The 18,236-nt window shown below is 44.9% G+C and overlaps 1 protein-coding gene across 1 annotated transcript in view; it reads right to left on the reverse strand.

Moving 5' to 3' along the window:
- PLXNB1 (plexin B1) overlaps positions 1 to 18,236 on the reverse strand; it is a 176,327-nt gene that overhangs the window by 52,486 nt on the left and 105,605 nt on the right. The window contains exons 9-14 of the mRNA XM_040359053.1: positions 17,803 to 17,911; positions 14,218 to 15,147; positions 6,411 to 6,539; positions 4,371 to 4,493; positions 1,357 to 1,450; positions 1,103 to 1,269 (exon numbers count right to left, since the gene is read on the reverse strand). Of these exons, the coding sequence (XP_040214987.1) occupies positions 1,103 to 1,269; positions 1,357 to 1,450; positions 4,371 to 4,493; positions 6,411 to 6,539; positions 14,218 to 15,147; positions 17,803 to 17,911 (1,552 nt within the window). The remainder of the gene's footprint in view (positions 1 to 1,102; positions 1,270 to 1,356; positions 1,451 to 4,370; positions 4,494 to 6,410; positions 6,540 to 14,217; positions 15,148 to 17,802; positions 17,912 to 18,236) is intronic.

The raw sequence follows: 18,236 nt of genomic DNA on the forward strand, positions 1-18,236 counted from the left end.
ACATTTGGGGCACAGTGGCAACATTTGGGGCACAGTGGCAGAACATGGGGCACAGTTGCAATACTTGGGGCACAGTGACAACACTTGGGGCACAGTGACAACATCTGGGGCACAGTGGCAACATTTGGGGCACAGTGCCAACATTTGGGGCACAGTGGCAGCACATGGGGCGCAGTGGCAGCACATGGGGCACAGTGACAACATTTGGGGCACAGTGGCAACATTTGGGGCACAGTGGCAGAACATGGGGCACAGTTGCAATACTTGGGGCACAGTGACAACACTTGGGGCACAGTGACAACATCTGGGGCACAGTGGCAACATTTGGGGCACAGTGGCAACATTTGGGGCACAGTGGCAGCACATGGGGCACAGTGGCAGCACTTGGGGCACAGTGGCAGCACTTGGGGCACAGTGGCAGCACTTGGGGCACAGTGGCAGCACATGGGGCACAGTGGCAGCACATGGGGCACAGTGACAACATTTGGGGCACAGTGGCAACATTTGGGGCACAGTGGCAGCACATGGGGCACAGTTGCAATACTTGGGGCACAGTGACAACACTTGGGGCACAGTGACAACATCTGGGGCACAGTGACAACATTTGGGGCACAGTGGCAGCACATGGGGCACAGTTGCAATACTTGGGGCACAGTGACAACACTTGGGGCACAGTGACAACATCTGGGGCACAGTGGCAACATTTGGGGCACAGTGGCTGCGTTTGATGGGCACAGTGGCTGTGTTTGGTACAGTGGCTGCAATTGATGTTTTTCCCAAATTTTTCAGTTTGTTTGCGCCCCCCCAATTTTGAGCACCAGCCGCCACTGATTAGGTCCATTGGGGTGAAACGCATCAGACGGGGTGGTTCCTGGTTGAATAAAGTTTTATCCAGTGACTTCATTGGTGTGCGACCTTCCATCCATCACAGGTATGGCACTAGGAGTGAAGACAGGCTCCCTGGTCAGCACCCTATATATGCACAGGTCAAATGTATGTGCACTTTCACTAGGCAAAGTGCTATACACATTTTCTCATAAATACACGTCTACATGTACTCAATGGATAAGTGTTGTCCCATCTGCTTAATTGATCTACGTACCGAGTGAATGAGTGGCGCGGGGCAGGTGCCCTCCACCTCCTCTGTGCAGGATTGCTGGTACATACAGCTGGGATGTTCCCCTCCGCACCACACACAATTATATTTAGTATCAGCAGTCTGGCAGCGGCTACAGTCAGAGTGCCCCACGGAGCAGTTATACAAAGTCACTGTGAAGAGAAGAGGACAACATAAGACTTGGGACAAATCAGAGAAAGCGAAAACCTCCCCGTCTACACCACACGCGCCTCACGTACCATGGAGGTCCTCATAGCTGTCCACCAGCATCTCCGGCTCCCTCTGCACATAGATCAGGGCATTGAACTCTGGTTGCTCAGCTGAGTATCTATACTAAAAGAAGAACAGAGCATGGAGGGACAAAATGCAAATGTTATATAAAAAATGTATAAATAGTGTTTTTAGAGGATTTTTAAAGAGTAACTCCACTTTTGTTGAGAAAAAAACATTCCCCTGCGGGTGATCTATGTACGTTGCAGGAATTTCAAAGTGTTACTAAACCCACAACAGTGAAATCAGTCTGTATATGCAGTAAAGCATGCTTGTTATACTCACTGTGAAACCTAAGAGGTTAATCCTCTGCATTGTGTAAAAAAGCTGTTTGATCCTGTCTTCTCTGGTCCTCCCCTTTTTCCACTGTCCCTACTAATTTCCTGATAACACAGAGTCTATGGAGTCAGGCTGCACATGCTCAGTTTGGTGTGTATTGCTAGAGGTTTTTTTTTTTTCTTGGGAGGGTGCATGTGATCAGCACAGGGCCCATCAGCACTGTACAGACAGATTGAGTCTCATTGGACAGTCAAAAAACTCCTCCTATAAGCTTTAACCAGTGCTTGGCTGGACACTGATAGAAGTCACAAGACTGCTATATACTGCTGATAAGAAAAATTAATTTAGCAGGTTATATTTACTAAAATAATTGCATTTCCATGTTCTGTGTACTGTGGGGGGGGGGGAGCAGATATAGTGAATGCAGAGTCCTGGGTTTAGTAAGACTTTAAGGCTGCATTCACACCTGAGCGTAGCGTTTTGCCGCGACTCTGCGGCGTTTTTTACCGCATTTTGCCACGATATTTGTGGCGTTTTTTACTGCGATTTGCCGCGGCGTTTTTTACCACGATTTTGGACAGGTCTAGGGTCACCAATGTTAAAAACAAAAAAACGCCCAAATATACGCTCAATTCGAGCGACAAAAAAGGGTCCAGAACTTGTTTGAGCTTTAGGCCTCTTTCACACGGAGCGGACCGTTTTTGTGTCCGCTCCGTGTGTGTCCGGCGGCTCAGCGGGGATCATCCGTAATCCCCGCTGAGCTGTCGGCGGATAGGGCGGTCCCCGCACACTGTGCAGAGACGGCCCTGTCTCTTCTCCGCTCTCCCCTATGGGGAATCGGATGAAGACGGACCATCTGTCCGTATTCATCCGATCTGTTCCGCCGGACGGAAGAAAAATAGGGTTTTCTTCCGTCCGGAAAACCGGATCCTGACGGACGCGGATGGTTGCGGACGTTAGCGGATGCTCCATCAGCTAACGGACGCGATCCCATAGGGATGCATTACAAGTCCGTAAACGGAATTGTAAAAAGCGGACGAACGGTCCGCTAATGTGAAAGGGGCCTTAGGCGTTCGGCGTCAGGCGTTTTGGAGTGGAGATGTGAACCATCTCCATTGAGAATAATGTATTTTTTCCCCTCTAGCGTTTTGGAGCGTCGCGCTTCAGGCGACAAAACGCTCAGGTGTGAATGCAGCCTCACAAACTTTGTTGCAGATTCCTTTATTTTGTTACATTTTGTAACATTTTTGTTGCAGAGGATGCCAAAAAATCAGATTGGTATCTTAGTGCAGGCTTCTGGGAAAAGCAGTGAGCCAATCAAACAAGCAAAATTACATTTCTGGGGATGCAGCACTGCAGATTGAAAATGAAAGGTAATTAATAATAACATTCAATTATAATATGACTTGTGTACAGTAAAACCTTGGTTTGAGAGTAACTTGGTTTGAGAGCGTTTTGCAAGACAAGCAAAATGTTTTAACACATTTTGACTTGATATACAAGCGATGTCTTGATATAAGAGTAGCGTCATGTCGCAACTGAGTATAAAAAAGAAGAGAGGAGTCTCTAAGTGTAGCAATATGGTTACATTTAATGAAGGTACAACATTTAGCAACTTGTTGCTTCACTTAGAGGAGCCTCTCTTCTCTTTTATACTCTGTAAAAAAATGCTTTGATATACAAGTGCTTTGGATTACAATCATGTTTCTGGAACGAATTATGCTCGCAAACCAAGGTTTTAGTGTATATGCTGTATTATTTTTTTCATTTGCTATTTTTTTCTCACAAAAGTGGAGTCACCCTTTAAAGAAAAGAGCAAAACACAGGAGGCTACAAACATATTCAATGACAGTTGTTGCAGTACATCCCAATGGCCTGCTGATGGTGCTGTGGACTGTGCATGCTCCAGTTTATTGAGGGAACTGGAGCACTCACAACGACACAAACTCCGGGTACCTAATGCATACCTCCCAACATTTTGAGATAGGAATGAGGGACACCTACTATCAAACGTATGTAGGCATAGGACACGCCCCCTGTCACACACCCTTAAAGGAGAATTAACTCAAAAAAGGTTAATTAAATTTCATAAGTGCTTTTTTTTTACCACTACTATTCTTTTATATTGGATTTAAAATGTACAAATGCAGCAATTTAGAAATCAGATGAAAGGTTTAGCACTGGGAAACACTTTTTAAAAGATAAAAAGTGAATTTTATATACAACTATATAGATCAGACCAAAATGAGGGACAAATGAGGAGAATGAGGGACAGAGGGACATTCCTCCAAATCAGGGACAGTCCCTCGAAATCAGGGACAGTTGGGAGCTATGCTTTATGCAATCTGAACACAGTACTTAACGCACTCCAAGGGAAGGGGGTGGGGGGGGGGGAGTACTTGGAGCCAATCAGTTGTGCTTTATCCAAATATACTAACAAGAACCCCGTGGACAGGAGGGGGAGAGCAGTCTGCTCCTTTATTGTCCAATCACAGCCTGGGGGCGGGGAAGTGACCAAGCTTTATTGCTTAACTCCAGAAATTAAAATTCAGGTCACCGACCAGTCTGTGATGTCCAGTGGGCACAACAGACAGTTCTTATTTCAGTCTGAAAACAGGGGCCCTCTGAGTCTGGTACTGATGGTCTGAGCTGTTATTGGAGGAATCCCCCCCTGCCCTCACCTTTACTCATCGTCTCTTCTTACCTGGTGCAGCTGGCATGTGATATAATAAGTGGATTGGTCCTCGGGATCCATTTCCACAAAGGCATCCGTGATCACCGTCCTTCCCTCCAGGATCAGAACGCACTCATAATCCCACTGCGGATCCTGCAATATAATCACATCAATAATGGTTATCAGTAGAAGAGTCACAAAACATACATTCACTAGAAGTGACCATATGTCATTCTGACTAGAGGGAGTCAGTTTTCCCTTAACCACTTCAATATCAGGCACTTTTACCCCCTTCCTGACTAGGCCAATTTTCAGCTTTCATTGCTTTCACACTTTGAATGACAATTTCTCCCTGGTGTGGAGTGTCGTGCTCGCCCCCTCCCTTGGACTACAGGAGAGTCAGGACGCCCACTAACACACAGCTTCTTTCTCTATCTGCAACATAGAGAGTGTCCTGACTCTCCTGTAGTTCAAGGGAGGGGGCGAGCGTGACACTCCACACCAGGGAGAAAGCCTCACATTACTGTGTGGAGTTACAGACAGAAGAACAGGAAGTGAGGATTTCTCAGAAGAAATAAGGACATTTAAAAGTATAAAGGAAGGAAGAGGTAAGTGAAGGAGGACTGCACAAGGTAAAGGAAGCTATTTAGGGAAAAAATAATTGTACCTTTACAACCCCTTTAAATGAATGGGAGGCGGTTTTCAGGTGCTTAGCAGAGGCTATTTCCAGTGCTAAAGCGCCTGAAAACCGCCCCCAGTGTGAAAGGGGTCTAAAACATGACCATAGTTTTGTCCTTTCCTACTGTACCCAAAGAAAAAAAAATTTGGGCTATATATACAGGCCCAGATTCTCAAAGGACTTATGACGGCGCAGCGCCATGTACGCCGTCGTAAGTCCTAATCTGGGCCGTCGTATCTATGCGACTGATTCTTAGAATCAGTTACGCATAGATATCCATTCGATCCGACAGGCGTAAGTCTCTTACACCGTCGGATCGTAACTGCAATTTTTTTTTCCCGCTAGGTGGCGCTTCCGTCGATTTCCGCGTCGAGTATGCAAATTAGCTAGATACGCGAAGCCGACGCAGTAAAGTTACGACGTTTACGTTAGGCTTTTCCCGGCGTAAAGTTGCCCCTGCTATATGAGGCGCAGCCAATGTTAAGTATGGCCGTCGTTCCCGTGTCGAAAATTTATAAAATTACGTTGTTTGCATAAGTCGTCCGTGAATGGTGCTGGACGTAATTTACGTTCACGTCAAAACCAATGACGTCCTTGCGACGTCAATTAGAGCAATGCACGCTGGGATATTTTAGGGACGGCGCATGCGCAGTTTGTTCGGTGCGAGGACGCGCTTCATTTAAATGAAACACGCCCCCTACCCGCCGAATTTGAATTCCGCCGGGTGATTTACGCTACGACGCCACAACTTTACAGGAAAGTGCTTTGTGAATAAAGCACTTGCCTGAAAAACTTGCGGCGGCGTAACGTAAATGAGATACGTTACGCCCGCACATTTTTGCGCCCATCTACGAGAATCTGCCCCACAATATCCACATTAACCACTACGTTATGACGTTGTTACATAAAGGGCCCTCTATTCAGTGAAAAAATTGCCAGTAAACATATAGGGGGTCTATTTATAAAAAAAAGTGCTGTGCGAAAATGTCGATCATTCTCACAGCTGTCACGGATCTTACCGTAGTTTGCCTAATACGTTTTTACTTTTTAGGGTCGTCAGCTCCATCTAGTGGCCATGATGTGGTATTTTCCTTATTGCGGTATATCAGAAAAATATTGCATTATGACCACTAGATGGAGATGACGATCCTAGAAATAAATCAATAAACCAATAAAAATAAATTAGGCATGAAGATTTGTGACAGCTGTGTGAATGACTGAAACATATGCAACATTTTTTTTTAAATAAACATAAATAAACCCCATAATGTCGAGCCAGAATCTAACAGGGCTTGCTGGAACGTGTGCATGCTAAAAAGTAGAAGATGGACAAAGCCGCTGTGCCGACGTATTACGTTACTAATCCCGTCACCAGAACAAAGCATGAATACCTGATAATGATGAAAGTTCTTCCCAACTAATGTGATCTTTCTTTCCACGTTGACAGGCAGTAATGATGGGCTGTGAATGCTGTGCACACAAGGACAAGCTTCGGGGCCCACATAGGGTCCTCCATTGTTCTGGAAAGGAAAAAAAAAAGTTTAACAAACCCAATTCAAAGAGATCAGAAAAATATTTCATTATTATCTCCCCAGACTCTAAACTGTTAATTATTGTTCATTATTTTTATTGTGTTATTAAAGGGAAACTATAGAAGTATTGGGTACATTTCTATTTTCTTTGTAGGTTTCCCTACATTTTTGATATGTTTACAAAACTGAACTGAACTGATTTTTTGCAGTTTCAGGCTTTATTCACAAAGCACTTGCCTGTAAAGTTAAGCCGGCGTAGCGTAAAACCCCCGGCGGAATTCAATCTCCGCGGGTAGGGGGCGTATAACAATTAAATCAAACGCGTCCCCGCGCCGAACGAACTGCTCATGCGCTGGCCGCGACTGAATCCCAGTGCGCATGCTCCAAATGACGTTGGCAATTCGTCATGCTTTCGACGTGAACGTAAATTACGTCCATCTGTATTCGCGAATGACTTACGCAAACGACGTAAAATTTCAAAACTCGGCGCGGGAACGACGGCCATACTTAATAATTAGCTACGCCTCATATAGCAGGGTTAACTATACGCCGGAAAAAGCCGAACGCAAACGACGTAAAAAAAAAGCACCGGGCGGTCGTTCGTTTCTGAATCGGCGTAACTCCTCATTTGCATATTCCTTGCGTAAACAAACGGAAGCGCCACCTAGGGGCCGGCCTGAAATTGCAGCCTAAGATCCGACGGTGTAAGACATTTACACCTGTCGGATCTTAGGGATTTCTATGCGTAACCTGATTCTATGAATCAGGCGCATAGATACGACGGCCGGACTCAGAGATACGACGGCGTATCAGGAGATACTCCGTCGTATCTCCTTTCTGAATTCGGGCCTATGTGTGCATGGACACATAGGCTAATATGCAGGGGCTTTAAGAGGCAGAACAAAAAAAAATCTTTATTTCCTAGGATCGTTGGCGCCATCTAGTGGCAATAATGCAGTATTTTCCTGATTGAGGTGATTTTAGAAAAAATACTGCATTATGGCCACTAGATAGAGAGGACTATCCAAGAAAATGAATGTATTAGGCAAATATGGTGAAGATACATGACATGTGCGTGACACAAATGTACAGTAATTTCTTTTAAAATAGACCCAATAATGTTGTGCCAGCGTCTTTGCTATGGATAGAGTGAAGAAGGGTTAGAAAATGTCGATGTGACTACTGGGATATGTTCATTCTTTGTATATAGGGTCTCCTGTACACTCTAGAACCACCTAACCCCAGTGCTGAAGCTCCTGTAAATGCTAGAACCACCTAATTCCGATGCTAAAGCTTCTGGAAACTCTAGAACCAACTAATTCCAGTGCTAAAGCTCCTGTAAATGCTAGAATTACCTAATCCCAGTGTTGAAGCTCCTGTAAACTCTAGAACCACCAAATCAGTGCAGAAGCTCCTCTACATTCAAGAACCACCTAATCCTGATGCTGAAGCTCCTGTACACTCTGGGACCACCTAATCCCGGTGCTGAAGCTCATGTAAAAACAAGAACCACCTAATCCCAGTGCTGAAGCTCTTGTAAATTTTGCAACCACCTAATCCTGGTCCTGAAGCTCCTGTAAACTCTAGAACCCCTAAATTGGTGCAAAAGCTGCTCTACATTCAAGAGCCACCAAATCCTGGTGCTGAAGCTCCTGTAAATGCTAGAACTACATAATCCCAGTGCTGAAGCTCCTGTAAACTCTGGAATCACTTAATCCTGGTGCTGAAGCTCTTGTAAACTCTAGAACCACCAAATCGGTGCAGAATCTCCTCTACATTCAAGAACCACCTAATCCTGGTGCTGAAGCTCCTGTAAAAACTAGAATCACCTAATCCCAGCGCTGAAGCTCCTGTAAACTCTGGAACCACCTAATCCTGGCGCTGAAGCTCCTGTAAACTCTGGAACCACTTAATCATTGTGCTGAGGCTCCTGTAAACTCTGGAACCACCTAATCCCAGTGCTGAAGCTCTTGTAAATTTTTCAACCACCTAATCCTGGTCCTGAAGCTCCTGTAAACTCTACAACCACCTAATCCCAATGCTGAAGCTCCTGTAAACTCTACAACCACCTAATCCCAATGCTGAAGCTCTTGTAAACTCTAGAACCCCCAAATCGATGCAGAAGCTGCTCTACATTCAAGAGCCACCAAATCCTGGTGCTGAAGCTCCTGTAAAAATTAGAATCACCTAATCCCAGCGCTGAAGCTCCTGTAAACTCTGGAACCACCTAATCTTGGCGCTGAAGCTCCTGTAAACTCTGGAACCACTTAATCATGGTGCTGAAGCTCCTGTAAACTCTGGAACCACCTAATCCTGGTGCTGAAGCTCTTGTAAAAACTAGAATCACCTAATCCCAGCGATGAAGCTCCTGTAAACTCTGGAACCACCTAATCCCGGTGTTGAAGCTCCTGTAACATCTGGAACCACCTAATCCCGGTGTTGAAGCTCATGTAAAAACAAGAACTACCTAATCCCGGTGCTGAAGCTCCTGTAAACTCTGGAACCACCTAATCCTGGTGCTGAAGCTCCTGTAAAACTCTGGAACCACCTAATCCTGGTGCTGAAGCTCCTGTAAACTCTGGAACCACCTAATCCCGGTGCTGAAGCTTATGTAAAAACAAGAACTACCTAATCCCGGTGCTGAAGCTCCTGTAAACTCTACAACCACCTAATCCCAATGCTGAAGCTCCTGTAAACTCTAGAACCCCCAAATTGGTGCAGAAGCTTCTCTACATTCAAGAGCCACCATTAAATCCTGGCACTGAAGCTCCTGTACATGCTAGAACCACCTGATCCCAGTGCTGAAGCTTCTGTAAATGCTAGAACTACCTAATCCCAGTGCAAAAGCTCCTGTAAACTTTCAAACCACCAAGTCCCAGCGCTGAAACTCCTGTAAACTCAAGAATCACCTAATACTGGTGCAGAAGCTCCTGTAAATTCTAGAGCAACCAAATCCTGGTGCAGAAGCTTCTTTAAACTCTAGAACTACCTAATCCCGGTACGGCTGTCTGCTGGAGACATTTTCCATCACCCTTCTCTTCTATGCTCTTAGCATTGATAGGGTCTTCCAATAATAATGTTCAACCTAACTTCAACCCGGAAACTGACTTCCTAATCCACCACAATCCCTGACTACAACCTCACTAACATTGTCCTTGAGCACCGTCTCTCATCAGTGCCGCGCCAACTGGCACCGCTTATGTTCAGAGCTTCACAGCAGTGGGACGTGCATGCCAGAGAGATCTCAAATAATGTGTCCCGGCTGATAATTGTACCCAGCGTGAGCCAGCTGGCTTCCCCGCAAAGACCTCAATATGTTAACGATTCTTCACAGAGACGCTGCCAAGCTGGAGACAGACCTTTGTACGCGCTGGTATTATCAATTAAACGCTAGTTCTTACAAGGGAAAAAAACTTCAACTAAACTTGTCCCATAAATCTAGAGTTCTCAACCTTGATATTTGCTGTAGAGGGCTCGCGGTATCATTTTGCAGTAGTTAAAGGAAGCTTTTACTGAAATTAGAACTTTTAAAGGTCAGTGAATGCGCACTCTGGACAAAATGAAAAATGCTGTAATTATAAAGAGGGAGTGGACACAACAAATGATTTATTAATTCTAGTATTGATTGTGCCCCGTTGTCTGACCTATTATTGACATCTCAAGATTGGTGCACTAACTGCGCAGTAATAGTAGAACACTTTTTAATCCAGTCATGATGAAACCAAATTAAACACTTTGGGCCGGATTCAGAAAGAGATACGACGGCGTATCTCCTGATACGCCGTCGTATCTCTGAGTTCCGACGGTCGTATCAATGCGTCGGATTCGTAGAATCAGGTCACGCATAGATATCCCTAAGATCCGACAGGTGTAAGTGTCTTACACCATCGGAATCTTAGGCTGCAATTCCAGGCCGGCCGCTAGGTGGCGCTTCCGTATTATTACGCAAGGAATATGCAAATGAGGAGTTACGCCGATTCAGAAACGAACGACCGCCCGGCGCTTTTTTTTTATGTCGTTTGCGTTCGCCTTTTTCTGGCGTATAGTTACCCCTGGGTCTATGAGGCGCAGCCAATGTTAAGTATGACCATCGTTCCCGCGACGAAATTTGAATTTTTTACGTCGTTTGCGTAAGTCGTTCGCGAATACGGATGGACGTAATTTACGTTCACGTCGAAAGCATGACGAGTTGCCAACGTAATTTGGAGCATGCGCACTGGGATTCAGTCGCGGCCGGCGCATGCGCAGTTCGTTTGGCGCGGGGACGCGCATCATTTAAATGATACACGCCCCCTACCCGCCGAATTTGAATTCCGCCGGGTAATTTACGCTACGCCGCCGCAACTTTACAGGCAAGTGCTTTGTGAATACAGCACTTGCCTGAAAAACTTGCGGCGGCGTAACGTAAATGCGATACGTTACGCCAGCAGAAAGATCCGCTGATCTTTCTGAATCTGGCCCTGTGGGGTTGATTTACTAAAGGCAAGTAGACTGTGCACTTTGCAAGGGAATTTGCTCTAGAGCAGTGGTCTCCAAACTGTGACCTGGGGGCCGAATACGGCCTTTTGCTTGCTTTTATCTGGCCCTTGGGGCAGTATTTTACTCACTGACACAAACAAAGGGGTACAGTTCCATCCAATGACACCAACAATGGGGTCCAATTATACCAATGATGGGGACCATTCCTTCCAAGGACACCAACAATGAGGCCCAATGACACCAATGATGGGGTACCATTTCTTCCAATGACACCAATGATAGGGGACCATTCCTCCCAATGACACCAACGATGGGGGACCATTTCTTCCAAGGACACCAACAATAAGGCCTAATGACACCAATGATAGGGGACCATTCCTCCCAATGACACCAACGATGGGGGACCATTCCTTCCAAGGACACCAACAATAAGGCCTAATGACACCAATGATAGGGGACCATTCCTCCCAATGACACCAACGATGGGGGCCATTCCTTCCAAGGACACCAACAATAAGAGCTAATGACACCAATGATAGGGGGCCATTCCTCCCAAATGAAACCAATGATGAGGGACCATTCCTTCCAATGACACCAATGAAGGGGGACCATTCCTTCCAATGACACCAATGATGGGGGACCATTCCTCCCAATGACACCAATGATAGGGGACCATTAATCCCAATGACACCAATGAGAGGGGACCATTACTCCCAATGACACCAACGATGGGGGGCCATTCCTTCCAAGGACACCAACAATAAGGCCCAATGACACCAATGGAGGGGGACCATTCCTTCCAATGACACCAATGGAGGGGGACCATTCCTTCCAATTACACCAATGATGGGGGACCATTCCTCCCAATGACACCAATGATGGGGGACCATTCCTCCCAATGACACCAATGATAGGGGACCATTCCTCCCAATGACACCAACGATGGGGGGCCATTCCTTCCAAGGACACCAACAATAAGGCCTTATGACACCAATGATAGGGGACCATTCCTCCCAAATGAAACCAATGATGAGGGACCATTCCTCCCAATGACACCAATGATGGGGGACCATTCCTCCCAATGACACCAAAGATGGGGGACCATTCCTTCCAAGGACACCAACAATGAGGCCCAATGACACCAATGACGAGGGACTATTCCTCCCAATGACACCAAAGATCGGGCACTATTCCTCCCAATGACACCAACGATGGGGCACAGTTCCCCACCAATGACCTCAACAATGGGGCACTATTGCTCTCACTGACACCAAAAATTGGGCATTGTTTACTCCAACTGATGCTGTGACAACTTCTACTCATGATGGCCACAGTCCGGCCCCCCTAAAGAGATTTTAGAATAGAAAGCTTCAACTGAAATGACTACACCAACACCCCAAATATGTAGATGTAGATTATTCAAAATAAAATACCCCCCATGGGTGTGGGGCTTTTAGCGACTTGAGAAAACAATCACAAAATTATTTGAAAAAATCATTACATCTATTTATTAGAATAATTGTTAAAATCTATGGTAACATATTTCACCATATAGTATCCAAAAGGTACAGTAAAAAAAAAAACAATGCAGTTATTGCAGTTCACAGATGTGTGTCTTATTGTTCTTTAGGCCCAACGTGTTTCAAGATAACAATCCCTTTATCAGGGGAAAATTCTTTCTTTGGAAGGAGATCAATATAAAAAACTATCTATAACAGAACACATAAAATGAATTGATATATGCTCAATTAATTTTTTGTGTTCGGTTATAGATTGCTTTTTATTTTGATCTCCTTCCAAAGAAAGAATTTCCCCTGATGAAGGGATTGTTATCCTGAAACGCGTTGGGCCTAATTACCAAGGAGATACACATCTGTGAACTGTATTAACTGCATTGTTTTTTTACTGTTCCCTTTGGATACAATACGGTGAAATGTGTTCCCATAGATTTGAACAATTATTCTAATAAATTGATGTAATCATTTTTTCAAAAAAAATTCTGATCGTCTTCTCAAGTTGCCCTAAAAGCCCCACACCCATTTTTTTTATCTTTAATAATCTGCTCTAGAGATTCTTATTTTTTTTATTTTTTTTTCATCAGGTTCTCTATTGAACTTTAGGTGACCAGACACAAACAGGCGGCATTAGTTCACATTGTACCACACCTATACACATGTCAACAGCTTGTAATACTTTGAGGAAAGGGAATCCCAGACAAGAAAACACAAGAGCAGCAGAAGTGTATATTTATCACAACCGTCGATGAATAAAAAAACGTGTTAAACATCCAAATCGTACTCAGCCTCCAATTTTATGTCAGCTATGATGACAATCAAAGGTTATGATGTTCATCCAGGGCATTGCAGCACCCGCATCTGAACAAGTTCACATGGGCCGAGCCCAGGGGTATCCAGCCATGGTGCCCACATCCTATCAAACTTTCCCTAGCACCCTCTATGTTGGTATACATATTTCTCAAATACAGTGGAACCTCGGATTACGAGCATTCTTTGTTCCAAAAAAATGCTTGTAATCCAAAGTACTTGCATATCAAAGCGAGTTTCTCCATTGAAGTCAGTGGAAACAAAGATAATGTGTTCCGCATTGATTTCAATGGCATGCAATACACCATGCGGCCAGAGGCGGGGGGCGCCAGAGAGCCTCTGGGGCACACGGAAAGGCCAGAGGACAGCTCGGCTGACCTCAGCAAACCTTCAAAAGGCTCCGGAACAGCGTATTTCTGAGCATTTTCTAATGGCGCCGATCGGCTCCCGCGCCCCCAAGGGCCAAACGCACTACTGCACACTGCTGTGGCTTAAATCCTGCTCGTATTGTGACACAACACTCGCAAACCGAGTCAGGAATTTTAAGAATACAGTGCTCGTATTGAGAAACGCACATTAACCACGTACAATGTATACAAGTGCGGCATGGTAGTCCAGCATTTTTAGGGATATAAAGGAGAAGTCCAGCCTGAGCTTGTTTGGCTGGGCTTCTCCTATTGGTAACAGGAGTGCAATCCGTTTTGCACTCCTGTGACCCGTTTTTAGCAGAGAGCGGTCTGAAGTCTGCTCTCTGCTGACGTCATTGGAATCAGTCCAGATTAAAATACCAAAGAGCGAAATAATGTATACAAGCAACATAATCATTTATACTTATAATCAGATTAGAATTCCTCATTAATTACCTGTGTGTTTATCATGAATTCAGCAAATCCCAAAGAATCTGCCTGATAATCCATATCTGGTTCTATTATAGAAGGAAACTGGGGCGAGACACCTTCCACGTCTCCATCCCCAGAGAGGATAGTGGATGCTGAAAAGGAAGATGTATCATTATCCATGTTGACCAAGTCCATCCAGTCGTCTGCCTCCGTGTGATCCAAGCTCTCTTTGGTACTGCCCACCATAAGTACGGTGGGTGGCTCTTCTGAATACGGAGCTTCCGTTTCCAAGTCGTCAGGAAAATCCGGCAAAGACGGCACAACCGATGTTTCATTGGTGGCTGGATGAGATGACAGGGTAGACGTAAAATCTTCTGATGTTGGAGGGAGTGTGGTGGGAGCGAATGTAATATCTCTTTCGTCATCGGAAGCGGTAGGAACTGGAATCAGTGGTGAAACTGTAAATTCACTGGGTGTGGTGGGACTATCAGTTGTCCAAATCTCCTCAACTTTACCAGAGTCGGTAGTGGCAGGAAGGACTTCATCATCGGTAACAATTGGACTTGTAAAGATATCCACAGGCAAGGTGGTTGGAATTGTTGTAGGGACACTGGTTGGCTCTTCTGTTGGAGGTTGAGTGGTCCACTCTGGAGTCAACTCCTCAGTTGTAGGCTTCAGTGTGGTTGGTTCTGGTGTGGTTGGCTCTGGAGTAGTCACTATGGTTGTAATGACAATGGTGGTTGGCACGGTGGTGGGGATTGGTGTAGGTGTGGTCACAATGACAGGGATTGTTGTACTTTCAGTGGTGGTTGTAGTAGTAGCCTCGGGGGTTGGACTAGGCGTACTTAGTGTTACTGTTGTAGCTGGAGTGAGGGTAGTTGGAATAACTTCAGGTGTTGGCTCTGGTTCTGGCACAATTACAGGAGTAAATACATCTGGTGCTAGATTCTTCTCCTAAGGCAGAAATAACAGGAAAAGGACATTAGACAAGATTAAAGGAAGATGTTACAATATGTTGCAGAACTGAATTCATCCATGATCTGGATCTAGACCAACTTAAAGGGACTGTAAAGGTTCAAATATAAAAAAATAAAAAATAAATAACAAACATGTTATACTTACCTCCAATGTGCAGCTCGTTTTGCACAGAGTGGCCCCGATCCTGGTCTTCTGGGGCCCCTCGGCTCCTGCCCGCATCAGCTAACCCCCTTCATAGGAAGCTCTATTCTAAGGGGGTTAGCTTTCGGGCACGCTCCTGTGATACAGCCGGTGGCATCACTCGGCCCCGCCCCCCAGCGTGCCGCATTAGTGGTTTGATTGACAGCAGCGGGAGACAATGGCTGTGCTGTTATCAACCTCCAATGAAGAGCCGCCTCAAGCTGGGGGAAACCATCGCGGGATCAAGCCCACAGAGTTTCGGGGTTCAGGTAAGTAAAACGGGGGGGCTGGGGTGCCCAGGAGTGCAAGGTGTTTTTTCACCTTAATGCATAGGATGCATTAAGGTGAAAAAACAAGAAGCTTTGCAACCCCTTTGAGACTGTCTATAGATATAAGCAGGGCTGTCTTTAATATTGATTGGACCCTGGGCAAAACATTTTTTTTTGCATGAACGTGTGTATGCAAGTCAGGCTGGAGAGGAATCACATTGTTTTTTTTCCTGATGAGAAAAATGGTCGTGTGCACGAGGCATTACAGATTAGACATGTGCAGACTGGAATATTTTGTTTAGTTTTTTCGTTTTCGTTTGGAAAATAAATTTATTTAGTTACTCCCGAAAATCGTTTTGTTTTATTTCGTTTTTCGTTGGGGAATAGCTTTCGTCCGAAAATCCAATAATACTTGGTTTCTGTCGAATGGTCAAAAGAATATTCGACGGAACGTCGAAACTTTACGTTGAATCGTACATTTCCGTTCGAATATTCCGCCTACAAGAATTCTAATGTTGTATGACTAGTAATAATGTCGAATCTATTCTCTATAATGTCGAATCTATTTTCTCATAAATCGAAATCTATTCTCTGTAATGTCGAATCTATTATTTCTATAGTGTCGAATCTTTTCTCTATGATGTCGAATCTTTTCTCTATGATGTCGAATCTTTTCTCTATGATGTCGAATCTTTTCTCTATGATGTCAAATCTTTTCTCTATGATGTCAAATCTTTTCTCTATAATGTCGAATCTCTCTATATCGAATTTTTACCGCAACGAAAACAAAAATAAAGCATTTTTTATGTCGGATCTTTCGGTTTTCGTTTCTTGCGCTTTCGTTATCGTTTGTTAAAACGATAATGAAAAAACACGATTTTCGGACGAAAATGCATTCTAACGAAAACTAATGCACATGTCTATTACAGATAGTTTTCTTTAGAAACCAGCCCGTGGACTGTGTGCAATGTGCAGTGACTGGGGCACAACAGAACACAAATTCCCAATGAAGTTTGCTGTATAGTCAGGACAGTAACAGATCCTGAGTGCAGTATAAAAGGACACTGACAGGCTTCCTCCTTGCAAACGGCTCCCTGGTAGATGCAGCCTGCAGAGGTTCACGGTTAATGGATTTGAAATTCATTGAAACGCCAATAATTCATTTTATTCTGGTGAGTTTGAACCCCGAAGGGGCGAGTGTTCACACGTGGTGGATTAGAAGAGTGTGGTGGAAGGTGCACGCTGCTATTCTCTTTAAGGACTCCTCTTTGGACATTATTAGAAACACATATAGGGCCAGATTCACGTAGATCTGCGGCGGGGTAACGTATCGCATTTACGTTAGGCCGCCGCAAGTTTTACGGGCAAGTGCTTGATTCACAAAGCACTTGCCTGTAAAGTTGCGGCGGTGTAGCGTAAATCCCCCGGCGCAAGCCCGCCTAATTCAAATGATCCAGGTAGGGGGCGTGGATCATTTAAATCAGGCACGTTCCCGCGCCGAACGTACTGCGCATGCGCCGTCCCTAAAATTTCCCGACGTGCATTGCGGTAAATAACATCGCAAGGACATCATTGGTTTCGACGTGAACGTCGACTTACGCAAACGACGTGAATGGGGCCCCATTCACGGACGACTTACGCAAACGACGAAAATTTTTGAAATTGCGACGCGGGAACAACGGCCATACTTAACATTGGATACGCCACCTAGGGGGCATGTTTATCTTTATGCCGCGTATCTCTTACAGAAACGGCGTAAATTTACTGCGACGGGCAAGCGTACGTTCGTGAATCGGCGTAACGACTCATTTGCATATTCTACGCCGACCGCAATGGAAGCGCCACCTAGCGGCCAGCGTAAATATTGCACCCTAAGATGAGACGGCGCAGGCCGTCGTATCTTAGGCATGTTTAAGTGTATCTCAGTTTGAGAATACATTTAAACATACGACGGGCTTAGATTCGGAGTTACGTCGGCGTATCTACTGATACGCCGGCGTAACTCTTTGTGAATCTGGCCCATATTGTGTCTCTCATCTATCACTTAATTTATGGTGGTGTTGGGCACTTTTGTCACTCAACATCAGCGCTGTTTGTATTTTATTTCTTGAATGGGCAGTTTGTCTTATTTATAGTTGCTGGAATACTTTTAACTTTATTACAATAAGCGCCACAAACTTACCAGTTTATTACGGATGATGGTCCCTTCTTCACAGGTGCCTTTATGAGTGCAGACATGTTGATGGATACACCAATTACACCCCCACTCACTGCTCACACAGCCACGGCACCTGAAAATATTCAACGAATAGTATCAGTCCAAGACACAACTCTAGTTTTAGCTAAAAAAAAAAAATGATATAACATTAAACCAGGTTTCTCTAAGACAGGGGTCTCCAACCCTCAGGATGAGGGTAACATTGTATATTTTACAAATATTAAAGGGCTGAAAAAATCCTCACTAGGGTCCCAAGTAGATTCCCTTTTACAGCAGAGAACCCTTTAGATCAGAATCCCCAACAGATTCCCCCACTACATTAGAGTCCTACTTCAGGGTCCCCATCAGATTCCGCCCTTACATCCAGGTCCTCATCACAGTCCCTCTGTACATCAGAG

Source organism: Rana temporaria, chromosome 7 (assembly GCF_905171775.1).
Source record: "Rana temporaria chromosome 7, aRanTem1.1, whole genome shotgun sequence".
NCBI lineage: Eukaryota > Metazoa > Chordata > Amphibia > Anura > Ranidae > Rana > Rana temporaria.